The sequence below is a fragment of the Leucoraja erinacea genome, chromosome 2 (assembly GCF_028641065.1).
Source record: "Leucoraja erinacea ecotype New England chromosome 2, Leri_hhj_1, whole genome shotgun sequence".
In the NCBI taxonomy this organism is placed as follows: domain Eukaryota; kingdom Metazoa; phylum Chordata; class Chondrichthyes; order Rajiformes; family Rajidae; genus Leucoraja; species Leucoraja erinaceus.
In genome coordinates, this window is record NC_073378.1 from 112,362,853 (window position 1) to 112,390,440 (window position 27,588).

The 27,588-nt window shown below is 47.5% G+C and overlaps 1 protein-coding gene across 1 annotated transcript in view; it reads left to right on the forward strand.

Moving 5' to 3' along the window:
• LOC129714255 (sodium channel protein type 4 subunit alpha-like) overlaps nucleotides 1-27,588 on the forward strand; it is a 297,253-nt gene that overhangs the window by 174,353 nt on the left and 95,312 nt on the right. The window contains 2 exon segments of the mRNA XM_055663806.1: nucleotides 1,225-1,398; nucleotides 6,439-6,795. Coding sequence (XP_055519781.1) covers nucleotides 1,225-1,398; nucleotides 6,439-6,795 — 531 coding nt within the window.

The following is a 27,588-nucleotide window of genomic DNA, read 5'->3' on the forward strand; positions in this document are numbered from 1 at the left end:
GACTGTGTTTGCTGCTGGTACACCGCTATCCGTTCATCATTTGTCGTTCATAAATAAGTGAAATAACATTGTTATGTGCTATTAAAGTTGTCGGGGTAAATGGGATGAAAAAGTTTGGGAACCCCTGGCCTAGTGTGTAAGTAGTAGATGAGAAAGTGGGATAACATGGATCTAGTGTGAATGAGTGATCAATAGTGAGCGTGACCTCGGTGGGCTGAAGGGCCTGTTACCATTTCTCTATTTTAGTCAATCAATCAATGAAAACTCTCAGTGGTACGGTATCCACCTCTCAATCAGAGAATCAATTCCTCCTCAACTCCTCCATTCTAATGGGCAGACTCTGATTCTGCAGATTAGTTCTTTAACCCGCTGAGTTACTCCAACATTTTGTGTCTATCTTAGTTTTTTTGAGTTTAGTCTCAGATATACAACATGGAAACAGGCCCTTTGGCCCACTGAGTCCACGCCGACCATCGATCACCCGTTCACACTGATTCTTTGTTATCCCACTTTCTCATCCACTCCCTGCACACCTGGGGTAATTCACAGTGGGAACAGCGTAGACGGGGTATCGTGGTTGGCCTGAACCATTGGGCCGAAGGGCCGGTTTCCATGCTATATGCCTCTATTGCTCTATGACTGTTCGCCGTACTACAGATGTGGTCAGACCAACATCCTGCCTCAGACAGTCAGTACAGGTGGGTGTTGGGGTAGTCTGAGCGGCTGGAAAGGTCTCTCTTACTCTCTCATAAGGATTCAGGAGAAGTAAGTCCATGTTCTCCAGGGATACTGCTTGACCGGCTGAGTTGCTCATGCACCTTGTGGGTTATTTTAAAAACCAGCGTTTGCAGTTCCTTGTTTCTACTCCAACTCCCATTGGTATTGGTTTGTTATTGCCATGTGTACAACACTTTGCTCATACCATACACCAGTACAATGAAACCTTACACAAGTACAGCAGAAGGAAATGTAAACAAAGTGCACAGAATATTGTTACAGCTACCGAGAAAGTGCAGATATATTTTTTAAAAAAGTGCAAGGGCTGCAACGAGGTAGGTTGGAAGATCAGGACTTGAGCCCTCGCCTATTGGAGGGCCATTCGGTGGTTTGATAATGGCAGGGCGGAAGCTGTTCTTGGATCTGGTACTGGTCTTTCCTTTGTGTGGTGGGTCAGGTCTTACCTGCGATCTTCCGGACTGACCAAAGGTCTTGTTTTCACTGCAGGTCTTCACTGCGATCTTCACGGCCGAGATGGTGATGAAGATCATTGCCCTGGACCCTTACTACTACTTCCAGCAGGGGTGGAACATCTTTGACAGCATCATCGTGTGCCTGAGCCTGATTGAGCTGGGCCTGGCCAAGGTTGACGGTCTCTCTGTGCTCCGCTCCTTCAGACTGGTAAGTGCCCCTCCCTTCACCAGTTCAGATTCGTTTTGAGATACAGCATGGTAACAGGCCCCATGGTCAAGCTGACCATCGCTCAGCCGCTCACACTAGTTCTACGTTATCCCACTTTCGCATCCACTCCCTACGCACAAGGGACAATTTTACAGAAGGCCAAGTTACCTACAAACCCGCACGTCTTTGGGATGTGGGAGGAAAGTGGAGCACCCGGAGGAAACCCATATGGTCACAGGGAGAACGTGCAAACTCCACACAGACAGTAGCTGAGGTCAGGATTGAACCTGTGGTGCTGTGAGGCAGTGGCTCTACCAGCTGTGCCACTGTGCTGAGTTCCTCCAGCACTTTGGGTTTTACTTCACAAACTGTCCAACCTATAGGTGTCCCATATTGTCCTTAATCACACCTCTACACCAGAGTCGTTCCTCATCCCAAGGGAAGTTTAAAAAAAGGAATGTCACCTCGTAACACTTTACCCCTCAGATGGGGGAAGGGGAGTCATAGTTCCCCGGACAAGGTTGGCCATTTGGGACTGAGATGGGAGGATATTTCATCACTCGATGGGTTCTCTGTCCACAAGGAGGTTGTGGAGTCTGAGCCATGGGCTGGTAGAGCCTCTGCCTCACACACCGGAGAGCCCGGCACGATCCTGACATTGACCGTGCGGAGTTTGCAGGTTCACCCTGTGACAGAGGCAAATCTTGCAAACACAGCAGGGCTGTGCTCACTTACACCAGTGTGTGTATTTATGAGATAGGGAGAGCGAGTGTGTGAATGTGTGAGAGGGAGAGAGAATGTGTGCGTATGTGAGGGAGAGAGAGAGAGTGTGTGAATGAGATAGTGTGAGGATTTGCCTCCCTGTCACACGACAGCCTGCAAACTCCACACCCGTTAATGTGTATGAGAGAGAGTGTGTGTGTGTGGGAAAGTGAGAGTGTAAAAGTGAGAGAGAGGGAGTGTGAAAGTGAGAGAGGGAGAGTGAAAGTGAGAGAGAGAGAGAGTGAAAGTGAGAGAGAGGGAGTGTGAAAGTGAGAGAGAGGAAGTGTGAAAGTGAGAGAGAGGGAGTGTGAAAGTGAGAGAGGGAGAGTGAAAGTGAGAGAGAGGGAGTGTGAAAGTGAGAGAGAGGAAGTGTGAAAGTGAGAGAGAGGGAGTGAAAGTGAGAGAGAGGGAGAGTGAAAGTGAGAGCGTGCGTGATAGTGTGAGAGATAGGAAGTGTGAGGGTGGGAGTGTAAGAGGGGGAAAGAAGGGGATTGTGGGGGAGTGTGTGAAAGGGGGAGTGTGGAGGAGGGAGTGTGAGAAGGGGGAGTGTGAAAGGAGGGTTATGAAAGGGGGAGGGGGAGTGTGCATGAAAGGGGGAGTGTGAGGGGATTGTGAGAAAGGGGGAGTGTGGAGGAGGGAGTGTGTGAAAGGGAGTGTGTGGAAGAGGGAGTGTGAGAGGGAGGAATGCGAGAGGGGGGAATGTGAGAAGGAGTCTGTGTGAGGGGGAAGTGTGTGTGAGAGGGGGAGAGTGAGAATGTGTGGGGGAGTGTGAGAGCGAGTTAACAAGAGGGTGCGAGAGGCGGAGTGTGAGGGGTTGGGTGTGAGAGATAGTCCCTGAGGGTGTGCATATGAGAGAACGCGATTGAGAGTCTGTAGGAAAGAGTGTGTGAGATAGAGAATAAGTGTGTGTATGTGAGAGGGAGTGTGTATGTGTAGAGAATGTGAATGTGTGTGTATGTGTGTGTATGTGTGTGTGAGAGAGGGAGAGAGTGTACAGTGCCCTCCATAATGTTTGGGACAAAGACCCATCATGTATTTATTTGCCTCTGTACAATTTGAGATTTGTAACAGAAAAAAAATCACAAGTGGTTCAAATGTACATTGTCAGATTTTAATAAAGGCCATTTTTATACATTTTGGTTTCACCATGTAGAAGTTACAGCCGTGTTTATACACAGTCCCCCCATTTCAGGGCACCATCATGTTTGGGACACATGGCTTCACAGGTGTTTGTAATTGTGCAGGTGTGTTTAATTGCCTCCTTAATGCAGAGCTCTCAGCACCTTGACTTTCCTCCAGTCTTTCCATCACCTTTGGAAACTTTTATTGCTGTTTATCAACATGAGGACTAAAGTAGTGCCAATGAAAGTCAAAAAAGCCATTATGAAACAAGAATAAAACTGTTAGAGACATCAGCCAAACATTAGTCTTACCAAAATCAACTGTTTGGAACATCATTAAGAAGAAAGAGAGCGCTGGTGAACTTACTAATCGTAAAGGGACTGACAGGCCAAGGAAGACCTCCACAGCTGATGACAGAAGAATTCTCTCTATAATAAAGAAAAATCCCCAAACACCTGTCCGACAGATCAGAAACACTCTTCAGGAGTCAGGTGTGGATTTGCCAATGACCACTGTCCGCAGAAGACTTCATGAACAGAAATCCAGAGGCTACACTGCAAGATGCAAACCACTGGTTAGCCGCAAAAATAGGATGGCCAGGTTACTGTTTGCCAAGAAGTACTTAAAGGAGCAACCACAGTTCTGGAAAAAAGGTCTTGTGGACAGATGAGACGAAGATTAACTTATATCAGAGTGATGGCAAGAGCAAAGTATGGAGGAGTGAAGGAACTGCCCAAAATCCAAAGCATACCACCTCATCTGTGAAGCACAGTGGTGGGGATGTTATGGCCTGGGCATGTTGGACTGCTGAAGGTACTGGCTCACTTATCTTCATTGATGATACAACTACTGATGGTAGTAGCATAATGAGTCCTGAAGTGTATCCTATCTGCTCAAGTTCAAACAAATGCATCAAAACTCATTGGCCAGCAGTTCATTCTACAGCAAGACAATGATCCCAAACATACCGATAAAGCAACAAAGGAGTTTTTCAAAGGCTAAAAAATGGTTAAGTGGTCAAGTCAATCACCCGATCTGAACCCAATTGAGGATGCCTTTTATATGCTGAAGAGAAAATGGAAGGGGACTAGCCCCAAAACAAGCAGAAGCTAAAGATGGCTGCAATACAGGTCTGGAAGAGCATCACCAGAGAAGACACCCAGCAACTGGTGATGTCCATGAATTGCAGACTTCAAGCAGTCATTGCATGCAAAGGATATGCAAAAAAAAAACTCAACATGACTACTTTCAATTACATGACATTGCTGTGTCCTTCTGCCCACCGAGTCCGCGCTGACCAGCGACCACCCCCCCCCCCCCCATACACGAGCACTATCCGACACACTAGAGATGTATGTGAGAGAAATAGAGAGGGAGTGTATGTGTGTGGGGCAGAGAGAGAGAGAGAGAGTGTGTGTGTGTGTGTGTGAGAGAGGGAGTGAGGTAAATGTTCCTGTATCTATAGTTACCATTCACCTGTGGGAACACATTTGAGCTTTCTGATTAGTTCATGTCCGAGAGGATTAATGTCTGCATATTAACAACACTCCAAGGGATTTCACTTGAGAGCATCCTTAATATATTCTTATTACTAAACCAATCTTAATATCTCTTGCTTGGCTCAATGTCATTTTTTTGACCAGCTAGACTAGTGTGTGGGATGTTTCCTGACCTCAAAGAGGGGTGATGTAATAATCAGGTTGCTAAAGAAGGAAGATATACTCGTTTGTTCCCTGAATGAAGGTGCTAATTAATAGGGTTTTAAATAGAATGGTGTCGTTTGTAATTTGTTAAGGTTTGTGGAGGGTGTAGGAAGGAGTTAGCCCTGACGTTTACAATGTCGTTTAAACCTAGTTGTGTGCACAAATTCTCTTTACATTGGCCATTTCCTCTTTCTGTAGCCTCTTTCTCCCAACTCTCTAAACACCAGACAGCTGATCTCAATATCTCAATACACAAATGGAAATTTGCCACTGCTTAGTTTAGTTTAGAGCAGTGGTTCCCAACCTTTTTTTGGCCATGCCCCACCTAATCACCTCTAAAATCCTGATGCCCCCCCCTTGCTTTCCCTTGAGAGAAAACGGAGGAAATAGATATTATAAGTGTAACTTAGCAAAAGCTCTTTGAATCGCATTTCTAAATCCAATTCAATAAATAAGGTTCTCCCATGACCTCGCGCGCTTCGTGCGACGTGCATGAAGAGCGATGGCGCGTTGATTATGTACTAACTACAAAATAAAGACCTCTTTTACCCCCAAAAAATTATTTACTCAAAATAACATCTGAAACATAAACTACATGTGTTTACCTGATGGAAAATCCAAAAAAATAAAAATCGAAAATTTGGACCCAGACCTCCTCAGTCGCGCTCAATTGCCCCCCTTAAAAATCAAATTGCCCCCCTGTGGGGCGTACGCCCCACGTTGGGAACCACTGGTTTAGAGATACAGCGCGGAAACGGGTCCTTCTGTCCACCGAGTCCGCGTTGACCAGCGATCACCTCCCCCCCCGTACACTAGCACGATCCGACACACTAGGGATAATTTACAATCTTTACCGAAGCCAATTAACCTACAAACCAGCACTTCTTGGAATGTGGGATTATACCACTGCGCCACCGTACCGCCCCCTAAACCACTGCTTGACCTCCACAGCTGGTCAGCACATTTCCCCTCCCTGCAACACAGGGCAGAGCTTGCTATTCGACTCTGTCGAAACGAGGAATACCTTTCCCGATCTGAATGAATCAACGTATGAATCTGTGGAAAAAGAACAGCCACAATCATGAGCAATAGGGTGGCTGGTAGAGTTGCTGCCTCACAGCGCCAGAGACCCGGATTCGATCCTGACCTCGGGTGCTGTCTGTACGGAGTTTGTACCTGGGACCAGGTGGGTTTTCTCCGGGTGCTCCACTTTCCACCCACATTCCAATGACGTGCAGGTTTGTCGGTTATTTGCTTTGGTATAATTGTAAAATGTCCCTAGTGTGTAGGATAGTGTTAGTGTATGGGGATCACTGGTGGGTATGGACTCGGTGGGCTGAAGTGCTTGTTTCCACGCTGTATCTGTAAACTAATCTAACTTAATGTAGGTGCTCATTTTGTAATAGCATTAGCCTGGCTAGGACCTCGTCTCATGGGTCTCTCTGCCTTGCAGCTCCGAGTCTTCAAGCTGGCAAAATCATGGCCCACCCTCAACACCCTGATCAAGATCATCGGCAACTCCATGGGAGCCCTGGGCAACCTGACCCTGGTGCTGGCCATCATCGTCTTCATCTTTGCCGTGGTTGGGATGCAACTCTTCGGCAAGAAATACAAGGTGGAGTTTTGCAAGGTCCCCGAAAAGTGCCAGCTCCCCCGCTGGCACATGCATGACTTCTTCCACTCCTTCCTCATCGTCTTCCGGGTGCTGTGCGGCGAATGGATCGAGACCATGTGGGACTGCATGGAGGTGGCTGGCCAGCCCCTGTGCATCGTTGTCTTCATGCTGGTCATGGTGATCGGAAACCTGGTGGTAAGGCCTCACCTTCTCAGCTTGATTTTGGGGATGGGGAATGGGAGGGGGGGGGGGGGGAGAGGTGCGGGAGGGTCTATGCCTCATATTCTGCTGGGACATGGCGGCATACCTTTCCCGTAAGATGTTAGACGTATAGACGTTAGAGATGCAGCGCGGTAACAGGCTCTTCAACCCGCCGAGTCCGCGCCGACCAGCGATCATTGAAACTTACCAAACAGTGAAATGCCTGGATACAGTGGATGTGAAAAGGTTTGAAACTTACCAAACAGTGAAACGCATGGATAGAGTGGATGTGGAGAGGATATTTCCACTAGTGGGAGAGTCTAGAATCAGAGGCCATGGCCTCAGAATAAACGAACAACCTTTAGAAAGAAGAGGAATTTCTTTAGCCAGAGGTTGGTGAATCTGTGGAATTCACTGCCACAGAAGTCTGTGAAGGCCGTAAATGCCGTTAATAGACAATAGACAATAGGTGCAGGAGTAGGCCATTCGGCCCTTCGAGCCAGCACCGCCATTCAATGTGATCATGGCTGATCATCCACAATCAGTACCCTGTTACTGCCTTCTCCCCATATCCCCTGACTCCGCTATCTTTAAGAGCCCTAGCTCTCTCTTGAAAGTATCCAGAGAACCGGCCTCCGCCACCCTCTGAGGCAGAGAATTCCACAGACTCACAACTCTCTGTGAGAAAAAGTGTTTAATCATCTCCGTTCTAAATGGCTTACCCTTTATTCTTAAACTGTGGCCCCTGGTTCTGGACTCCCCCAACATCAGGCACATAATTTTGAGCGCAAACACAGTCCCCCACTACCACAACTTTTGCAGTAGAGTCTCCCGCATTTGGAACATCTAGTTATTGAGCCAAGCTAGTTATTGTCTTTTAGCATAAGAGTGTATCGGTAGTTTAGATGCTCTTTGGCATTGGGCTAGTCTACGTTGAGCGCTTATCCTGTTGTTGGAGCACAAGTACTTTGTGTTTAAAGTAATTCAAACCTGTGCGTTTTTTGGGATGTGGGAGGAAACCAGACCAGAACCAGAGGGAGAACGTACAAACTCCGTACAGGCAGCAACCGTAATCAGATCGAACTTGGGTCTCTGGTGTTGTAGGGCTGCAACTCTCTACCGCTGCGCCACTGTGCCACGCATTGGTGCATCAAGCCTACTTATGAATCCTTATCCAGAGGGTGGTGAGAACGTGAGTCTTGCTGCTTCGAGATGAACTGGAATTGAAGGAGGATCTCCCAGAGTGGATGGTGACACTTTGGACTGAACGACCAGATTCCATAGCACCCTAATCAAGAACTTAGCAAACTCCACTTTAAAAATATCCATTGACGGCCTCCACAGCCATACGTGGCAATGAATTCCGCAGATTCACCACCCTCCAGCTAAAGACATGCCTTTTCATCTCCTTTCAAAAGGCACATCCTTTTATTCTGAGGCTGTGTCCACTAGTCGTAGAATCTCCCACTCGTGTAAACATCCTCTCCACATCCACCCTATCCAGGTCTTCCACAACTCGGTAAATTTCAATGAGGTTTCCCCCGCCCCCTCCCCCCCCCCCTTACTCCAGTGAGAGGGTAAAGGCCCAGAGGCTTCAAACGCTCATCATACGTTAATTCATTCATCCCCAGGATCATTCTCGTAAACCTCTGGACCCTCAACAATGCCAGTATTTCCTTCCTCAGATGTGGGGTCCAAAACTGCTCACAATACTCCAAATGTGACCTCACTAGCATCTGATAAAGCAAGCAAGGCCCCATCTCCTCAGACCCTCTGTGTGTCCTCCCAACATGGACCTCCTGGTCATTCAGTCGAACAGTTCATAGCCCAACTGTTAGAACACCGTGAGATCCTCCTTTAGTTCCAGTTTATCCTAGAGGCAGCGATGCATGCTCTTACCTCTCTCTGAGTAAAGACATTAGGTCCTGAATTCCGTATTGAACATATTTGGTACCCCTTGCTTTGGTCTCCTCCATAAACCTCAACATCTCTGGCAGGAAACCCTTTCATAACCCTTAAGCACACTTCAACCCTTCAGTCTCAACCTGGTCATTAACCTGTCTCTCACTGCCTGTCTTTCCCATCAGTCTTATTTGTTGTAAACTCTATCTTCCTAACAGTTCCCCCAGCCCCTCCTTGGAAAACCTGATGCTCTGGTTTACAACCCTCCACCATTCTCAGTTAAACTTCCTAAATAGTGCAAGAGAATTCCCCAAGGGGAGATATTAGTTCCCCTCCAGTTTGGTAATATATGGGGATCTTGAAGTTTTAGATCATAACGTCCAATTTGAAGAATATTGCCGCGGAATATCCCTTTTAAGCATCCTCTGTGTATATTGTATCATCTGCACTAGTTGTGCGCATGTGCAGTAGCTAAAGTTAGGCAGAAAAGAGGGGTTTGTGTGTGCGCACACGTGTCAGTGATTTGTGTGTGCACGCATGTTTGCGTGTTTGCTTGTGTAAGCATGTCTGTGTCCGTGTTTGTGTGCATGCATGTGTGTGTGTTTGCTTGTGTGTGTGCTTGTGAGTGCTTCTGTGTCCGTGTTTATGTGTGAACGTGTGCTTGTGTCCATGTGTGTGCATGCATTTCCATGTGTGCATGTGTTGTGTGTTGGTGTGTGCGTGTTCATGTTTGTGTATGCGTGTGTGAACATTTGTGTGTGCGTGATTTTGCATGTGTGTCTGCGTTTGTGTGTGAAAACATCAGAGTTTACCAGGGCTATGTGCAGTGCCCCATCTAGTTTGATGTATTTCTACCTCCCCAGTATTGCAGGTGAGACCTCGAAATTATTCAATCAGTTTGGTGAACAAACTTAAGTGTCACCATATGATTCTACTTGTCTGCTATGTTCAATAGATGATTTGATTGTACACTCCATCAAATAGTCCCAGGAGACTAAACCACACATAGCAGAGAGCACAATAGCCCAGAATGAAGATAGCCAGATGTCCAACAATACATGCGGTGACTTAGTTCTGCCCTCGCCATTCTTTTCCTTGAGGTTTGAATATAAAGACACAAAGTGCTGGAGTAACACACGTCGGGACCTTTTTCAGACGCTTTGTAGTAGGCAGAAGAAAGGTGGAAGAGAGATATGGGTCCATGACTCATCTGCAGTTCCTTATGGCTCCATCCTTGAATTTATCATGGATGCCAAGGGATTTGTCTTGGATTCCATGCACTTACCAAGCGCATGTGTATTTACTGAATTGTCTGCACCATTCACATAACCATCTTATGTACCAGGCTAGGTCCTTCAATGGTTCAATAGTGCTTTATTTCTCACATATGCAACTGCACAGTGAATTTATTTTTACATATGCACGTGCAGACACCACCATGCTTTGGCGTCATTTTCAAAGTCCGGTCCGCCTATTGGCTCGGTCTACTCGAGCAGTTCCCGTGAACCGACGTCCCCCTCCTCTCCTCCTCCGGCCATTTTTGTGTCCCGGGAATGCCTACTGTAGCCGACCATGAAGGTGCTGGAGTCATTACCCTGGTTCACCCTCCTACCGGCCCATGCTCCTCGATTCCAACGCCTCCTGTTCTCTCCCAGTTACACTGTCTGACGAGCCTTTGGGCGAGGTTCCTGCCCAACGACTCACCTTGTCGAAAGCTGTCAACCACCAAACGCAGTGGGAAAAGAAAATGGCTTCCAGCCATGACAACAACAAAGATTTGCCGACCGACAAAACTCCATCAATTCTCGTGCAATTTGCAAGTTATTTGAAGCAAGTGCATTCTTTTTTAAAAGGCTATTTTTATTTATAAGTAGGATGCACTTTAGCCCAGCACCAGCCCTGTAGTCCAGAATGTGGAGGAGATAGCTAATTACTGCAGCAAAGGGAAGTCAGCCGCCATGTATAGTGTTCAGAATGACAGCTGCCCCTATTACAAAGATCCACACTTAATCTCTTGCACCAATCACCACAGAAGTGGTTCAGCCGCAGTGAAATGACATTTTCAAATGGATTTAACAAGGAGAAAATCACCACATGCACATCAAAAGGCAAAGTGAGTGTTAGATTAGCTCAGTCGCAGGCACTCAAGTCTGTGAGTCATCCGTCTCTCGCTCTGGGATTTAACTTTACATTCCGGGCAGAATCACCTGCAGAGTTCAAAAAGAGAGTGGCATTGCTTTTTTTTTTTTAACTTTAGTTCCTTTTTAAAAAAAATATGGAGAATTAAATTATTTTTCCATTTTCTCTTAAAAGATGCACAATCAGTGAGAACGTTAAATAGTTCACACAGATTAGGAGCGGCACGGTGGCGCAGCGGTAGAGTTGCTGCCTTACAGCATCAGAGTTCCTGACTCTGGGTGCTGTAGTTTGGACGTTCTCAGAGTTTGGACGTTCTCCCCACAACCGCATGGGTTTTCTCTGGTTTCCTCCTACACTCCAAAGATGTGCTGGTTTGTAGGTTAATTGGCCGGTAAAAATTGTAAATTATTCCTAATGCGTGGACTCCTGGGCCGAAGGGCCTGTTTCCACGCTGTATCTCTAAACTAAACACAGGAACAAGCCCTCCAGTCCACAATAGATGGGATGGGCAGACGGAACATATTTCCCAGGATGGAAATGTCAAAGACTAGAGGGCATAGCTTTAAGGTGAGAGAGGTAAAGTTTAAAGGAGATGTGCGTGGCATGTTTTTTTACACAGAGGCTGGTGAGTGCCTTCAACCCGCTGCCGGGGGTGGTGGTGGTGGTGGAGGCAGATATGATAGTGAAGTTTAAGTCTTTTGGATAGGCACGTGGATATGCGGAGAGTGGAGAAATATGGATCACGTGCAGGCAGATCACCATATAACAATATAACCATATAACAATTACAGCACGGAAACAGGCCATCTCGGCCCTACAAGTCCATGCCGAACAACCCTCCATTCCCTTCTCATCCATATGCATATCCAATTTATTTTTAAATGATACCAATGAACCTGCCTCCACCACTTCCACTGGGAGCTCATTCCACACCACCACCACTCTCTGCGTAAAGAAGTTCCCCCTCATATTACCCCTAAACTTCTGTCCCTTAATTCTGAAGTCATGTCCTCTTGTTTGAATCTTCCCTATTCTCAAAGGGAAAAGCTTGTCCACATCAACTCTGTCTATCGCTCTCATCATTTTAAAGACCTCTATCAGGTCCCCCCTTAACCTTCTGCGCTCCAGAGAATAAAGACCTAACATTCAACCTATCTCTGTAACTTAGTTGTTGAAACCCAGGCAACATTCACGTGAATGTATGAATACTTTGTGGTCACCTGTGACGTCACAGTGAGATTCTTTGCCCATAAAGGGCGCTTACAAACTTGCTACAAACAAACTGTACCCCCTCTACAGGCCCCCCTTTGCTCTCCCCCTCCTCACAGTGGTGCCCCCCTTGCCGGGTCCTCCTTTGTTCCTTCCACGATGGTCTTAGTATCTTGTTCGGCACGGACATTGTGGGTTGAAAAGCTTATTCCTGCACTATCTTGTTCCATGCAATATCCCTGCCGACAATTGTACCGTGTTAAATTAATCTCTCCTGCCTGCAGCACCAGCTATAGCAGGTGACATAATAGTTCTTTTGAAATGGTTGTAAATGTGAGCATGCTATTGTACAAGACATTGGTGAGCCCGCATTTAGATGATTGTGTTCCGTTTTTGTCTCCCTGTTATAGAAAAGATGTTGTTAAGCTGGAAAGCGTGCAGAGGTGATTTGCGGAGATGTTGCCAGGACTCGAGAGCCTGAGCTGTAGGGGAAAGGTTGGGCAGGCTAGGACTTTATCCCTTAGAGCGCAGGAGGATGAGGGGTGATTTGGGCCGGTTCGTGGATAGGACAGGTTTAGAGGGATATGGGCCAAACACAGCTTGGTGGGACTAGTGTAATTGGGGCATGTTGTTCAGGGTGGGCATGTTGGTCGATGTGGGGACGGTTTCCACGCTGTTTAGACTCTATAGCAACTACAAACACCTGTTTGATTAATAACATGCAAATTGGAGGAACAGCACCTCAAGTTCGGCTTGGGTAGCACACAATCCAACGGTGTGAACATTACATTCTCCAATTTTAGTTAATGTCTAACAACCCCCTCCCCTCTCCCTTTTCTCCCCCACTCTCCCTTTTCCCCACCCCATTCCCCCTCCCTTTTCCCACCCCTGTGTCCATCTAGACTCACATCTTTTTCCCCCCTCCACCCACATTCCTTGCTCCAGCTTCACAAGTTGCGACTCTTCAACCCTTCTGTCTCACACCTTCTGTTTTAGTCGCCGGCCTTTACTCCAACCCTCTGCCTATCAACCCCCCCCCCCGTCCATGCTTACAATCAGTCTGGAGAAGGGTCCCGACCCGAAACGTCGCCCGTCCATGTTCTCCAGAGATGCTGCCTGAACCTCCTGAGTTATTCCAGCATTTTGCATCCATCTGTAGCTCCTTGTTTCGACTGATTAAAATCCCTGATGGGTCTTAGAAACATAGAAACATAGAAATTAGGTGCAGGAGTAGGCCATTCGGCCCTTCGAGCCTGCACCGCCATTCAATATGATCATGGCTGATCATCCAACTCAGTATCCCGTACCTGCCTTCTCTCCATACCCCCTGACCCCCTTAGCCACAAGGGCCACATCTAACTCCCTCTTAAATATAGCCAATGAACTGGCCTCGAACTACCCTCTGTGGCAGAGAGTTCCAGAGATTCACCACTCTCTGTGTGAAAAAAGTTCTTCTCATCTCAGTTTTAAAGGATTTCCCCCTTATCCTTAAGCTGTGACCCCTTGTCCTGGACTTCCCCAACATCGGGAGCAATCTTCCTGCATCTAGCCTGTCCAACCCCTTTAAGAATTTTGTAAGTTTCTATAAGATCCCCTCTCAATCTCCTAAATTCTAGAGAGAGTATAAACCCAAGTCTATCCAGTCTTTCTTCATAAGACAGTCCTGACATCCCAGGAATCAGTCTGGTGAACCGTCTCTGCACTCCCTCTATGGCAATAATGTCCTTCCTCAGATTTGGAGACCAAAACTGTACGCAATACTCCAGGTGTGGTCTCACCAAGACCCTGTACAACTGCAGTAGAACCTCCCTGCTCCTATACTCAAATCCTTTTGCAATGAAAGCTAACATACCATTCGCTTTCTTTACTGCCTGCTGCACCTGCATGCCTACCTTCAATGACTGGTGTACCATGACACCCAGGTCTCGCTGCATCTCCCCCTTTCCCAATCGGCCACCTAGAGTCTTGATAGGAATGATACGGTGAGGATGTGCCTCCTTATGGGAGAATGTGGAGGTTATTGTTTAAAGATAAGGAATAATCCATTAAAGATAGGCATGGTCACCTTCTTTCTCCCAAGGGGCCGTTAGTCCTTGGAACCCTGCTCCCATGACTCTTTGAAGACGAGAGTTCCTGAAGAGTTTTGCAGTAGATACGTGGGAGATCTTGGCAAACGAGGAAGAAATGTGCCCAGGATAGGTATCAAAAGGAAGTTGAATTTACAATCGGTTTAGACATGTTTTATGACATGAGGATGTTGCCAGAACTCGCGGGCCAGAGCTTTAGGGAGAGGCTGAACAGGCTAGGACTTTAATCCTTGGAGCGCAGAAGGATGAGGAGTGATCTTAATATAGATGTACAAAATCATGAGAGGAATAGATCAGGTAGATGCACAGTGTCTCTTGGCCAGAGTTGGGGAATCCAGAACCAGAGGACATAGGTTTAAGGTGACGGGGCAAAGATTTAATACAAACCCAAGGGGTAACTTTTTTACACAAAGGGTGGTGGGTATATAGAACGTGCTGCCAGATGAGGTAGGTACAATAACAATGTTTAAGAAACATTGAGACGGGTACATGGACAGGACATGTTTATAGGGATATGGGCCAAACGCAGGCAGGCGGGACTAATGCAGATGGGACATGTTGGTCGATGAGGGCAAGATTCCACACTGTTATGACTGTATCTTCTCTTTGAACAGCAGAGCAGGTTCGATGGGCCAAATGGCACATTGCTGCTGCTAATATGTGTTTAGGTTTAGGTTTATAATTATCATGTGTACCGAGGTACAGTGAAAAGCTTTGTTTTGCATGCTATCCATTCAGATCAGGTAATACTATACATCAATCCAATCAAGTCAAACAAGTATAATAGGTAGAGCAAAGGGGAAGATACAAGGTGCAGAATATAGTTCTCAGCATTGCAGTGCATCAGTTCCAGAGACAAAATCCAATGTCCGCAATGGGGGATGGTGAATCGGACAGTACCCCAGCTCATGGAAGGACTTTCTGGATAACAGATGGGAAGAAGCTGTTCCTGAGTCTGGTCATGCACGATTTCAAGGCCCTGTCATCTGCTGAATGGGAGCAAGGAGAAGAAGGAATGACTGGGGTGGAATAAGTTTAGTTTAGTTTAAGACACATTGTTGAAACAGGCCCTTCGACCCACCGAGACCGCGCCGACCAGCTGACACACTGTATGCTAGCACTATCCTACACACTAGGGACAATTTACAATTTTTACCGAAGCCAACTAACCTACAAACCGGTATGTCTTTGGAGTGTGGGGAGAAACCAGAGCACCCAGGATAATCCACGCAGTCACAGGGAGAAGGTACGGACAGCACACGTAGTCCGTATGGAACGCGGGTCATTGACGCTGTGAGGCAGTAACTCGACTGCTGGGCCACTGTGCTTTGACTGATTTGTGATTGATGGGTTGCATGTTGAAATGAGGAGCCAGAATTTGCTTCCCGGTTCCCAAATAGGAACGGCTCTCGATGTACCGAGCTTGGAATGGAACAGAATTCCCAACGCTGGTGCGGAGCTGGGCAGCCAGCGAGGTCTGTGTCCGGTTGTCACTCCGAGTGATTGTCAGCAACATGGGCGGAAGTTGGGTCCGCTGGGAGGAATGCTGCTGGAATGCTGGCATGTTGTCAGCTGATGGTTTCTCACCTCCTGCTCCAGGACTTTGACAGCTGTGAAATGACTGGATTGTGACCAGAGTCATGAAGTCATACAGTCACGCAGCACAGAAACAGGCCCTACGGCCCCTCCAGCTGCTGCATCAAAACACACTAGTTATAGAGTCATACAGAGTGGAACCAGGCCCAACTTGCCCACACCACCTACCTGCGTTTGGCCCAGATCCCTGTACCTGTCCAAATGTTTCTTAATTGTTGTGATAGAACGTGACTCAACTACTTGTGGCTCACCAAGTCTGCGCTGACCAGCGATCACCCATACACCAGTTCTATCCTACGCGCTAGGGACAATTTACAGAAGCCAATTAAGTTACAAACCTGCACATCTTTGGACTGTGGGAGGATACTAGAACACCCGGAGAAAACCCACAGGGAGAACGTACAAACTACGTCCAGACAGCAGCAGTAGTCAGGATCGAACCCAGTTCTCTGGCACTGTAAGGCAGCAACACTTACCTCTGCTCCAATGTGACGCCCAAGCTACCCAAGGCATTTATGAGGTGCTGTTCCCATAGTGTATGTGGCCTCACTAGCAATGGAGGAGGCCCAGGACAGCAAGGTCAGTATGGGAATGGGAAGAGGAGTTAGCAACCGGGATTTCAAGTAGGCCTTGGCGGCTTGAGCACAGGTACTCCATTACTTTGTGTTGCTCTGTTTCGCAACTTGAGCTGCACAGCCGCTAACGGTAGAGTTGCTGCCTTACAGCACCAGAGACCCGGGTTTGATCCTTACTAGGGCTGCTGTCTATACGGAGTTTGCAAGTTTACCCTCTGACCATGTGGATTTCCTCCGGGTGCTCCGGTTTCCTCCCACACCCCAAAGACGTGCAGGCAGTGAATTGTCCCTTGAGTGCAGGATAGAACTGGTGTACGGGGTGATCGCTGGTCGGCGCAGACTCAGTGGGCCAAAGGGCCTGTTTCCAAGCTGTACCTCTAAACTAAACTAAACTTGTGCATTGCCCTACAGCCTTGCACCATGTTACTATGGCCGTTCTCTCCCCTTGGCTTTGACCAAAGCAGACTTTTCCTTCTCTCCACCACAGCATCTTTAAACCACTTTGCCCTTGGGCTTCCTCCAGTTCCTACCTACTCACTGCCACAAGTGTGTATACAATCATGAGGGGAATAGATCAGGTAGATGTCTCTTGCCCAGAGTAAGGGAATCAAGGACCCAAGGACATAGGCTCAAGGTGAAGGGGAAAAGATTTAATAGGAATTCGAGGGGTAACCTTTTCACACAAAGGGTGGTGGGTGTCTGGAACAAGCTGCCAGAGGAGGTAGTTGAGGCTGGGACTATCCCAACGTTTAAGAAACAGTTCGACAGGTACATGGATAGGACAGGTTTGGAGGGATATGGACCAAGCGCATGCAGGTAGAACTAGTGTTGCTGGGACATGTTGGCCGGTGTGGGCAAGTTGGGCCGAAGGGCCTGTTTCCACATTGTATCACTCTATAACTCTAGGACTGGCTGTAAAATCGTTCTCTGGCTCGATGGGCCCCACCCTGTGGCCTCGAGCTGTGGGTGCTGAATAGACTTGGCAGGCTCTCTGTTCAGCTGTTCCAACGCACAGGATGCAGTCCAAATGCCAACTCATTGTTCAACAGGTGGGAGAGGTCATGGGCTAAGGTGGGAGGCCAAGAGGGGGCAGCACTGAGCACGGTGGGCAGGACATAACCCCATATCCGTGGATGTGAGAGGCCAAACGTAAACTGATACGTCGGAACAGGAACAGAGCAGAACAAATATTTTCCCTTTGGTCAATAGTCCATGCGTAAAGTCCTGGAAACTACATAACAACGTGTATTGTGTTTATCTGATGCCTTTATGTATGGAGAAAATGAGCCTCACATTACGGTACATAGTGATAGTTCATTAGTTTTCTTAAATGTTACGTGTACCGAGGTACAGTGAAAAGCTTTTCTGTTGCATACTATCCCATAGCAGAAAGACTATAATCGAGCCATTATAGTCGAATAATAATAATCGAGCCATTGACTGATCCTGTACAGATACAGGATAAAGGGAATAACACTGTGCAAGGTAAAGTCTGATTAAAGATAGTCCGAGGGTCTCCAATGAGGTAGATACTAGGTCAGAACTGCTCTCTAGTTGGTGAGAGGACGGTTCAGCTGCTTGATAACAGCTGTGAAGAAACTGTTCCTGAATCTTATGCCCCTGTCCCACTTAGGAAACCGGAACGGAAACCTCTGGAGACTTTGCGCCCCACCCAAGGTTTCCGTGTGGTTTCCGTGCGGTTTCCATGCGGTTCCCGGAGGTTTTTGTCAGTCTCCCTACCTGCTTCCACTACCTGCAACCTCCAGCAACCACCTGCAACCTCCGGGAACCGCACGGAAACCTTGGGTGGGGCGCAAAGTCTCCAGAGGTTTCCGTTCAGGTTTCCTAAGTGGGACAGGGACATAACAGCAACAGAGACCTGGGTGCGATTCTAACCATGGGTGCTGTCTGTGTGGAGTTTTTCCATCTTCTCCCTGTGAGCGTGTGGTTTCCTCCTGGAGCTCAGGTTTCATCCCACTGTGAAAAGATGAGAGGAAAAATTGAGAATGAGAGAGATGGGAAGAGAGAGAGAGAACGAGAATGTGAGAGTGAATGTGAAAAGGCGAGAGTGAATGTCAATGATAGAGAGACAATGTGAGAAAGTGAGAGGGACAGAGGGAATGAGAGAGGGGGAGATAGAGAGAAAGAACATGGGAACAAAATAAAAAGGGGGCTAGAAAGAGAGTTTATATTTGCATCTAATAATGCAACAACTAGGAAACAGGCCCTTTGGCCGACCGACTCCACACAAACCATTGATCACCTGTTCACATTCATTCTATGTTATCCCACCTTCTCATCCACTCCCTTCACACTGGGGTCAATCTACAGATGCCAATTAACCAGCAAACCTTTGGAATGTGGAAGGAAACCAGAGCACCCAGAGAAAACCCACAGGGTCACAGGCAAAACATACAAATTCCCTACAGGCAGCACCCGTGGTCAGGATCGAACCCGGGTCTCTAACGCTGTGAAGCAGCAGCTGTACCCTCTGCGCCACCGTGCCGCCCCTCTCTGGAGGCTTAGGGAAGCAATCGCTTTAGTGGAATGGTTAATTTCCTTGATGCATTGTTTATCGGATGTGGATGCCACCGGAAATAGCGGCATCCCGGAAACGTGGATCAGCTTGTAGTCAACTGTGTGGGTGGAGAAGAGTCAAAGGCAGGTCAGGCCAGGCCAGGTCAGGCCAGCTGCCTGAAGGGGATTAATGAACCAGATGTGCTTACCTTTAGCTATTTTCCATTTCATTTAATTATTTGAATTTTAAGTCCCCGTCTGCCATGGCAGGATTTGAACTCACATCTGAACCTGCGATCCAGGACAGCAACGTGTAAAACGGCAGCACTTAGCGCAGGGTTGTGAGGCCGGAGGGGGCGACATGCTGGTGCAGCTGGCAGAGCCGCTACCTCACAGCGACAGAGACCCTGGTTCGATCGTGACCTCTGCCACTGTCTGTGTGGAGTTTGCACGTTTCTCCCTTTAACCCTGTGGATTAATCCAGCTTGCTCTGGTTTCCTCCCACGTCCCAGAATGGCCACTGTAAATTTCCCCAAATATGAGGGTGAATGGTGGACTCTGGGAGGAGTAAGTGGGAATGTGGGGTGGATTTGATAATAGATAGTCTTGGCATCACATTGTGGGCCGAAGGGCCTGTTCTTCAGCTATACTGTTCTATGTTCTATAGTTTAGTTTAGAAAAACAACGAGGAAACTGGGTTTGGCCCACTGAGTCCACACTGACCAGCAATCACCCCATCCCTGCATTTAGCTCTATCCTACGTTAGGGTCAAGTTACAATTTTACCAAGCCAGTTAGCCTACAAACCTGTACATCTTTGGAGTGTGGGTGGAATCCGGAGCACCCAGAGTAAACCCACTCAGGTCATGGGGAGAAGGTACAAACTCCAAACAGACAGGATTGGTCCTGGGTCTCTGGTGCTGTAAGGCAGCAGCTCTACCCCTGCACCACTGTGCCATACTAATAGAGAGCTAAAGGAAGAGATTGGGCAGGATAGCACATGGGACTAGCTTAGATGTGACATCTTGGCCAGCATGGACGTGTTGGGCTGAATGGCCTGTTTCTGTGCTATACGACTCTATGACCATCTAATCCCAATCTCCCAACCTACCTCAATGTGGACCTTTCCCTTGTTATTATCACTTCCCAGCCAACAATGAGTCATTGTGGGCTCCAACCTTCCTGAGCTCATCTGCTGCCAGCCCTGATTTGTTCTGGCCTCATCTCACCTCCAGTTTATTTTCAGTCTGAAGAAGAGTTCCAATCCAAAATATTACCTATTGCTTCTCTCCAGAGATGCTGCCTGACCCGCTGAGTTATTCCAGCACTTTGTGTCCATCTTCGGTATAAACCAGCATCTGCAGCTTTTTCCGACACACATGACACGGCAAAACTTGGCCCAGGTACAGACCCACAGCTTGAGTTTCAGCCGCTCCGTTTGGACAAGTTTGTGTCCTAACAATCGAGCAAACTATTTGCAAACACCGGAAGGCCAGCGTTCGAAAAGCCACTTTAATGTCAACCCGTTGAGTTCTTTCTGACAGCTTCACCGCCCGCCAGCACCCTTTTAATAACCCTGGCTGCAGCCGGACATTTGTTACCGGCAGGAAGCACTCAGGCTGCCTCTTGTACCGGATCAGGCCAGGAAACAACACAAGCTTGGAGTTAAAAGTTGGAGCCGGGAATGTGAGTGGCAAGCTCGTGTCCTGCAGTATGTTCATTAGATCACGGCTGCGGCAAGTCCTGACATCGGCTGCCTGACCCTCACCATGCCGGCTAATACAGAGCCGCTCAACTATCATGGGGCTGACCCTATTACCAACCGCCCGTGGGAGAAGCAACTCCAATCTTCCATCGCCCTTCGTGTGACTTTAGTTTAGTTTACTTTCGAGTTACAGCGTGGAACCAGGCCCTTCAGCCCACTGACCAGCAATCCCCACACACTAACACTATCCTACACCCACTGGGGACAATTTACACTTATACCAAGCGAATTGACCTACAAACTTGTACTTCTTTGGAAACTGAAGATTTTGGGGGAAACCCACATGGTCACGGGAAGAATGTACAAACTCCATGCAGACAGCACCCATAGTCAGGAACCCTCTCCCTCTCTCCCTCTCCCTCTCTCTCTCCCTCTCCCTCTCTCTCTCCCTCTCCCTCTCCCTCTCTCTGTCTGTGTGTGTGTGTCTCCCTCTCTCTCTCCCTCTCTCCCTCCTCTCTCCCTCTCTCCTTTTTCTCTCTCTATCCCCCTCTCCTCCCTCTCCTCCCTCTCCTCCCTCTCCTCCCTCTCCTCCCTCTCCTCCCTCTCCTCCCTCTCCTCCCTGTCTCCCTCCCTCTTTCTCTCTCCCTCTCTCTCTCCCTCTCTCTCTCTCTCTCCCTCTCTCTCCCTCTCCCCTTCTCTCTCTCCCATTCCCTCTCTCCTCTCTATCTCTCTCATTCCCTCTCTCTCTCATTCCCTCTCTCCCTCTCTCTCACCCCCCCCCTTCTGTCTCTTATTCCCTCTCTGTATCTCCCTCACTCTCATTCCCGCTCTCTCTCTCTATCTCCCTCTCTCATTTCTCTCTCTCTCTCCCATCTCTCCATCTCTCTCCCCTTCTCTCTCCCTCTATCTCCACATATCTTTCCCTCCGCTTTCTTTGCAGCCCTCTGTTTTTCTTCCTGAAACTCGAGTTCCTACACACCTCCCATTCTCTCCAATTGTCTTTTTTCTCTCACTCTCTCCTCTCCCTCTCTCATTTTCTCCCTCTCACAACGCCCCCCCCCCCCCCCCCCTCATCCTGACCTCGGATGAACTCTGTGTGTGGAGTTTGCACATTCTCCCTGTGATGCGTGGGTTTTCTCCGGGTGCTCCGGTTTCCTCCCACACCCCAAGGACGTGTGGGTTTGTAGGTTAATCAGCCTCTGTAAATTGCCTCTAGTGTGGAGGGAGTGGATGAGAAAGTGGGATAACATACAACTTGTGTGAACGTGTGATTGGTGGTCAGCGTGGAGTCGATGGACCAAAGGGCCCCATTTCCTTGCTGCAACTTTAAACCACATTTAACAGGAATATATCCTTGATGGTGCGGAAGTTACTTTAAAACAATCATCAGTGATTACTTGAATAGAGAAATAGCTCACACAGCCTCTACCAGAGGTGATGGTGGAGGCAGATATGACAGTGGCATTTAGTTCAGTTTAGTTTATTGTCATGTGTACTGAGGTACAGTGAAAAGCTTTTTGTTGTGTGCCAACCATTCAGCAGAAAGACAATACATAGATGCTGCTGCACCCGCTGAGTTTCTCCAGCATTTTTGCATACCCACATGATTACAATCAATCTGTTTACAGTGTACAGATACATGATAAGGGAATAACGTTTAGTGCAAGGTCAGGTCAGCAATGTCCAGTCAAGGATAGTCCGAGGGACATCAATGAGGTAGATATTAGTTCAGCTCTGCTCTCTGGTTGTGGTAGGATGATTCAGTTGCCTGATATCAGCTGGGAAGAAACTGTCCCTGAATCTGTAGGTGTGCATTTTAGCACCTTTTGTCTGATGGGAGAGGGGAGAAGAAGGAGTGGCCACAATCGTCCTTGATTGTGCTGCTGGCCTTGCCGAGGCAGCGTGAGGTCTAAATGTAATCATTTGAAGAGGCTTTTGGATAGGCACATGGATGAGGAGATTAGTTGGTGTCATGTTCAGCACAGATAGCTTGGGCCGAAGGGCCTGTTCCGACTGCACCGTTCTCCATCCCCCATACATTCTGCCACTCCCATTGCCTTTCTCACGCACATAGTCTCTTGCATTCTTCCTCACACTCTCACACATATTCTTCCTCTCACACGCTTTCACCTTCTATCTCTCACAGAAACCCTTATACACGTTCCCGCTCTCATGTCATCCTGTCTCTGTCTCCCACTCCCTCTCCCTTTCAACCCCCTGCATATTTTTCACGTTGTGCGTCTGGCTTCCATTTCTGATTTCTTCCACACTCTCTATCGCTCACATTCTCCCTCTCACTCCGTCTCAGCTTCTCCCACGCTCCCACTTTCTCTCCTTACACCCCAATCTCATGTTTTCTCTCTCTCCCATAATGTTTCACGTTCTCCCATTTCCAATTTCTAGGAGATGCTCTCTCTCTCTCTCTCTCTCTCTCTCTCTGTCTCTCTCTCTCTCTCTTTCCTCTCTTCTCTCTCTCTCTCTCTCTCTCTCTCCCTCTCTCTCTCTGGAAACTCTCTTCAAAATGTCTCTCTCTCTCACTTCTCTCTCTCCTGCTCTCCCTGACTCTCTCTCTCTCTCCCTCCCCCCCTCTCTCCCCCTCTCCCCCCTCCCCTCTCCCCCCCCTCTCCTCTCTCCCCTCTCTCTCTCCCCCTCTCGCCCCCTCCCCCCTCTCATTGCCATCACTCCCCCTCTCTCTCCCCCCTCTCTCCCACCTCTCCCCCTTCCCATCCTCTTTCCCCCTCATTATCATCACCCCCTCTCTCCCCTTCTCTCTCCCCCTCACTGCTATCTCTCTCTCCCGTCTCTCTCCCCCATCTCTCCCCCCTCTCCCCTCGCTCCCTCTTTCCCTCTCCCCCTCACCCACTCTGCCCCTCTCCCACTTCCCAGCCTGCTTCCTCTCAGGGCCTGCCTCTCTAACTCATACATAACCTGCCCTGCGCGGTTCTCCTGCCCTCAGACTCCCAGTCCTGTGGGCTGGTGGCGTGCCGTGCCGTGCCGTGCCGTGCCGTACTAATCCCCTGGTGTTGCACCTGCCCATTCCTGTGCGTCATTCAATCATGCTCCCCTTTTGACCTTGTCATGACCTCAGGAAGCACCGTTTTCTTAAGGCTAAAAGTGGTTGGTGCAGTGCAGTCAATCATAGACCCTCTGGCCCAACTCGTCGATGCCAACCAAGATGCCGGTCTACACACCCCACCCGTTTATGTTTGGCCTCTATCCCTCTAAACCTTTCTTATGTCCAAATGTCTTTCAAACCTTGCAAATGTAACCCACCTCTACCACATCCTCTGGTAGCTCATTCCATATACCCACCACTCTGTGTGGAAAAAGTTGCCCCTTAGATGTCCCCTTTGAATCTTTCCTCTCTCGCCTTAAATGTATTCCCTCTAGTTTTAGACTCCCCAGCTCTGAGAATAAGACTATGTCTATCCACCCTATCTATGCCCCTGATAAATGTATAATTCTTTATAATGACTTCCATGTTCAGGAACAGCTTCTTCCCAACAAGCTATTGAACACTGCAAACACAAACTAAAGCAAGCACTATAAATGGTCTTGGGTTGCACAAGGGAATTAGGGCTTTTGTTTTGTTTTGCACTAATCTTGGAGTTTTTTTAATTGATTGATCTTTTGTTTTGTTTGTTTTGTTACGTCATGTATGTGTTTACAGACCTGTTGTACATGTGACAATTAAACACTCATGACTCATGACTCTTCAAGGTGATCCCTCAGCCTCTTTTGGTTGAGGGAAAATAATTCCAGCCTGTTCAGTCTCTTTTTATAAGTTAAACACTTCAGGCCTTCCCAGCATTCCCATTAATCTTTTCTGCACCCTCTCCAGCTGAATCTCACCCCTCCTACATTGTGGTGAGTGGAACTGCACACACAAAACCCCAAGTCTGGCATGTTTAGTTTAGTTTGTTATTGTCACCCGTACTGAGGTACAGTGAAAAGCTTTGGCTTGCGTGTCAACCAGTCAGCGAAAAGACTGTACATGAATACAATCAAGTCAGATAAAGGATGACGGGTACAACATTTAGTGCAAAGATATAACATTGAAGTCCAATTAAAGATAGTTTAAGGGTCTCCAATGAGGTAGTTGGGAGTTCAGGACTGCACTGAAGCTGATGAGAGAATGGTTCAGTTGGCTGGGAAGAAACTGTCCCTAAATCTGAAGGTGTGTGTTTTCACACTTGTGTGCCTCTTGCCAGGCGGGAGAGGGAAGAAAGAGGGAGAGGCCGGAGAAAGACTTTTCTGTTGTTTACAGGAACTAAGAACAGGGATATGGCACCATGATAGTTATTCCAGCACTTAGGGTTCTTTTTTTTGTTGTAAACCAGCATCTGCAGTTCCTTGTTAGACAAAAATGCTGGAGAAACTCAACGGGTCAGGCAGCATCTATGGAGCGAAGGAACAGGTGACATTTCAAGTCGAGATCCTTCTTCAGACACCTTCTTAGGTGGTTGAGTCTGAAGAAGGGTCTCGACCTGAAACGTCACCTTCACTCCATAGATGCTGCCTCACCCGCTGAGTTTCTCCAGCATTTTGTCTACCTTCGATCTTTCCAGCATCTGCAGTTCTTTCCCTGCAGTTCCTTGTGCCTCTTTAGTTTCTGCAACTTAGTTAAAGTTGGACTTTTTCCTACATGTGTTCAATAAGTTAGTGCACACTGCATATCTGTTTTGTATAGTTTATTTTAGTTTAGGGATACAGTGCAGAAGCAGGCCCTTCGGCCCACCGAGTCAGCGACGATCAGCGATCCCTGCACACACTAACACTATCCTACACACACGAGGGACAATTTCCAATTTTACCAAACAAATCAGCCTACAAACCTGTATATCTTTGGAGTGTGGGAGGAAATAATATCTGAATTGGGAAATTTCCAAAGCTAAGTCCTAAGGTGGTTGATCCTACTCCTGAGAGTATTGTTTGCTTTAACTCAATGTGTTCCTTTAACACATTTGGAGTGGAGACCAGAGAATGAGACATTTGGACAGGTAGATACAAACTGCTGTGGTAACTCAGCGGGTCAGGCAGCAGGTCTGGAGAAATAGGATGGATGACATTTTGGGTTGGGACTCTTCTTCAGAAAGGTACATGGATAGAAAAGATTTAGAGGGATCTGGACCAAATGCATGCAGGCGTGACTAGTGTAGATGCAGTATCTTAGTCGGCATGGGTGAGTTGGGCCATGTTGGCTCTATGATTCGAATAGTTAGAATAGAATTTTGCAACACAACTAACAATCCTGGATATTTTCATAAATATTCCCCAAAAATATCCATGCTTCAAAGTATAGTTTGCAAACAAATGTATTAACCTGGGTGAATTATATCAATGTTAAATCAAAGAAATGTATAAATACAGAATAAATCTCTAACCACACACATAGGCTCACTTACACCTACATGGAACAATCTGTTTCCATGGATACCCATTGATAAATTTATACAAAAAGGATATTTGATGTTTTCTTTTCATTGATAATTTCAAGTAAGCTCTGTAGTCAAATGTCAGGTTCCATCTATTGTTATTGAGAGACAGAGATTAATGGTCACATGGAATACATATTCATGTAGGGCGCTGCTGATAACTTTCTCCTTGATTAGTCTGGTGGCCTTGTCGAGGCAGCGTGAAGTGTACATGGTGGTGGGGTGGGGGGGTCATGGAACCAAGGTTGGTTTGTCCGATCTTGGCTCAGTCGCCTGGGCCTTCCTGATCTCCCGGTTGCTAAACATTTAAATTCCCATTCCCATACTGACCTTTCTGCCCTGGGCCTCCTCCACTGTAAATTGGAGGAACAACACCTCATATTTTGCTTGGGCAACTTACAACCCAGCTGTATGAATATTGATTTCTCCAATTACAAGTAACCCTTACTTCCCACCCTCTCTGTTCCTCCCCCATCCTAGTCGTCGTACTAGTTTCACTGTCATCCTGCTTTGATTCACTGTTGGTATCTCCTCGTTTATCTCCTTCTCCATAGCCAACAATGGACCATTGTGGGCTCCACCTTTCCTTGTTCATTGTTGCTGGCTTTGATTTGTTCTTTTCATACTTTACATTCATTTGTCTTTGTAACTTTTCACACCTCCAGTGTCCCTCTCCACTGACTGTCAATCTGAAGAAGAGTCTCGACCCGAAACATCACCCAATCCTTTTCTCCAGAGATGCTGCCTGACCCGCTGAGTTACTCCAGCAATTTTGTGTCTATCTTTGGTGCAAACCAGCATCTGTAAATCGAGCTGCTTTGTCCCAAATTAAACGTTCATGACGGGATTCTCATCCCTTTACCATGAATCTCCTCTTCCCGGTTTCCCCTCTCCACACGTCCCGGATTACCCTTTCCACTCTTCACTCATCGGTCATAGCCAGGAATTCAAATCCTTCCAATGCCTCATATATCTCTTCACATCCCTGAGCATCTTTGCACTAAAAGTGATTAAGACTTTCATGGAGCTACGGCCTTGAATTTTCTTTTTAATGGAACAAATTAGTGTAGAAATCTTTTTCCTAGCTGTTTCTCTGTCACCATGGTTACAGCTGAGCAGTGCAAGAGAATGAAAGGACATTTAGTTTAGTTTCATTTATTAGTTTAGATATATTGGGCGGAAACAGGCCTTTTGGCCCACTGAGTCTGCGCCGACCAGTGATCCCTGTACACTAGCCCTATCCTGCACACAATGAACAATTTACGATTTTTTATCGAAGCAAATTAACCTCCAAACCTGTACGTCTTTGGAGTGTTGGAAACTGCGTGTTTTGGCGCCATTTTCCAAATGCCCTCCCAGTTCCAGTTGGTATGAGCAGTGCCCGATTCAGGCAAGCCCCAGGCTGCTGTGGGCCTCCAGCAATGGGTTGCGTACTTTTCGGCGCTGTCAATTTGGCGCGGCTGTTTCGGTGCCTCCGTTTATAATATCTGTACTCATCAGAATCCTAACCCTAACCCTGACCTCTGTAAATACATCCAGATAAATAAAAGTGTTCCATGCATCATAATACTCCGGGATAGTGAATTCCTGAGATTCATCACCCTCTGCAAGAAGTTCCTATGC